Source organism: Penaeus chinensis, chromosome 10 (assembly GCF_019202785.1).
Source record: "Penaeus chinensis breed Huanghai No. 1 chromosome 10, ASM1920278v2, whole genome shotgun sequence".
In the NCBI taxonomy this organism is placed as follows: Eukaryota; Metazoa; Arthropoda; class Malacostraca; order Decapoda; family Penaeidae; genus Penaeus; species Penaeus chinensis.
The window spans coordinates 28,561,130-28,563,629 of NC_061828.1; the positions used below are offsets into that span (position 1 = coordinate 28,561,130).

Below are 2,500 nucleotides of genomic sequence, written 5' to 3' on the forward strand. Positions count from 1 at the left end.
AGTATAAAAATATAAATATCAGTTCTATCAGAATTAGCGTCTTGCCGAAGCCTGTACAATATCGAGGGGCAACTATTTGTACATCATTACATATATGGTAAATTAAATATATAAACATCTGGATATCTATAAGCGTGCCTTGACAGCAGAGTCGACGGAGAGGTGAGAGATGAGAGGAAGATAAGCTACCGAGATAATCAATGCTCTAGTGTGGCGACTGGTGACCCTTTTTCCTCTTTTCTTCTTTTTGTTTTTGAGACTTGATTTTCATTTTTTTATTTTATTAATTGATTTTGGGTACCACTGATGAGAGGAAAATTATTTACAAACATTACTGACCGCACTACCATCCAGGTGAGTGTGGACGATTCTAGATAAATTTAATTTTCTGTAAGTCGAACCTCTGAGAATCATTTGTCAATTGAGCAAGCGGTCCACCCAGAGTCGCCTGGTCATACTTTTATACGAGCGGGAAACGAGTAGGAACGAGAAGGGAACGAGAATGTACAGATTTCCACTCGTTGCTGCAAACCAAAGCGTCTTTCGGATGCGAGGCCCGAGACTGCGGGCCAGAGGGGGCGTCACTGCGAGGATTCAGCGGAGAGAAATGGGCCTTAAGGAGAGGTGCGACAAGGGCGAACATGCCCTTCGCGCGCGGAGGAATATCGACCTGAGCGTTGCTGCGGGAAGGGCGGGCCTCATCGCGAGTACGGGTACGGGTAGGAGGGCTTCCGGATCTTCTGGCCGAAGCCGGGACCCGGTCGGCCGAAGCTCTGGAATTTCGGGAACACCTTGGATTCCTTCCCTTCTTCTTCTTCCTTCTCTTCTTCCTCTTCATCATCATCTTCTTCTTCTTCTTCCTCAGAGTCTTCCTCAGAGTCCTCGTCGGACTCCTCGCTCGAGTCCTCGTCAGACTCTTCGCTATACTCCTCGGAGGACTCCTCTGACGACTCCTCGTAGTCTTCGTAGGAGCCGGCCAGCTCGAGCGCCTTCTCGTAGGCGGCGAAGAACTCCTCCTTGGCCTTCTTCACCTCGTCCGTGTCCTCGGGCGCGACGGGCAGCGCGTCGCTCTCCACGCGGTAGCCCTCGTCGCCGGCGCTGTAGCGGAACTCGAACTCGTCGCCCTCGGGGGCCACGAAGGCGTACTCGCCCGTGACCTCGCCGGAGGCCGTCCGCTGTTCGGAGCGCGAGCTCGTCGGGAGCAGGTAGAAGAAGCTGCGGGAGAGAGGCACAAGAAACGGGGGTGGGGAGGTGAAACAGTGCAAGATAAAAGCAAAATGCATCCCTTAAAAACTAATCAAGATGATAAAAAGAAGAAAAAAAAAAAAAGAGAGTTATACAAAAAAAAAATGTCAACCAGAGAATATATAATGAGCAAATATCAATGTAGACAAAAACGCAGAAATGTGCAAATCGTATTTGTGGAACGAATAGATATAGTGAAAGTGATTAAAATTCTAGATTATTAACAGAGACCTGAGACTCGGCTGGCATGTAGTTTCAAGGTAGATTAGACTGAGGTGTGTATTCCAAAACATAAAGTCGGTCTTCGAACCTGCCTTTCTGAGCGACAAGTGATTTGAAGTGGATTGTTTTCCTTAATTATTTGCAAGTGACGTAGACCTTACGGGTTTGCACATTTAGTGGAAGAGAAAGTCCTGTTGCCTAAGCCAGACTCACAAGTCATCCGCCTGGGAGGAAATCTGGGCATAAAAAGTATCGCTTGAAAAGGGATTCCTTCTCCACAGAGGAGATCACGAAGTGAAACGGAAGGCGCTCCTGGTCACTGATAAGGGAGAAATCTGTAAGCTGGTTGCTGAATATCGTTTTCATCGGCACGAAAAACTGAGACGCAAAGAGATGTTAGGACCACGAACTGGTTTCCTCCCGCCCTCCCTCGCTCCCTCCCGCGCAGATATGCCGTTGCAGAAGCGACGCGGAAGCCCTGTCCTTTCTCTTCAGCGTCGCCTTCGCCGCTGCTTTCTGCGCGCGCGGGAGTAAGGGACCCTTGACATTTGGAGCGTTACCTGCACAATTTCCGAAGCGACTGCAGTCCCGCGGGTTCAACGCTCTGTCATGCACAGAGCAAAAGCAACAGACAAAAGCCACAGCTGAGAGGCAGGGCACATACTTACGCAACGCCGCCCGCTTCTTTCGTCCTCCAGTTAAATGCTCATCCAGCAGTACAGTCGTCCAGTCCTCCAGCTCTTCAGTCATCCAGCCGCCCTGACCTCCAGTTCTTCAGCTGCTCGTCTGTCCTGTCACACAGTAACCCAATCGTTCAGCTGTCTTCTCCTCTTGTTGTCAAGCTGTCCGGTCGTCAAGGCGTCCAGGGCGTCGCCGTCTCCCCACAGGCGAGCGTTACTAGAGTGCGACAGCCGCTTTTATGAATCCCACAGAACTTGTTTACATATGGGGTCGCGTACTTTAATTTCCTATTTTGTAAAGCATTTCCGAGTTGGTTATGAATCTGAACTGTTCTCTCTCTCTCTCTCTCTCT

General features: G+C 49.7%; 1 protein-coding gene across 1 annotated transcript in view; it reads right to left on the reverse strand.

The window, feature by feature from the left end:
* The window catches only part of LOC125029400 (glutamic acid-rich protein-like), a 13,183-nt gene that overhangs the window by 33 nt on the left and 10,650 nt on the right, over positions 1–2,500 (reverse strand). The window contains exon 3 of the mRNA XM_047619232.1: positions 1–1,215. This exon is cut by the window's left edge and continues 33 nt beyond it. Coding sequence (XP_047475188.1) covers positions 699–1,215 — 517 coding nt within the window. The 3' untranslated portion in view covers positions 1–698. The remainder of the gene's footprint in view (positions 1,216–2,500) is intronic.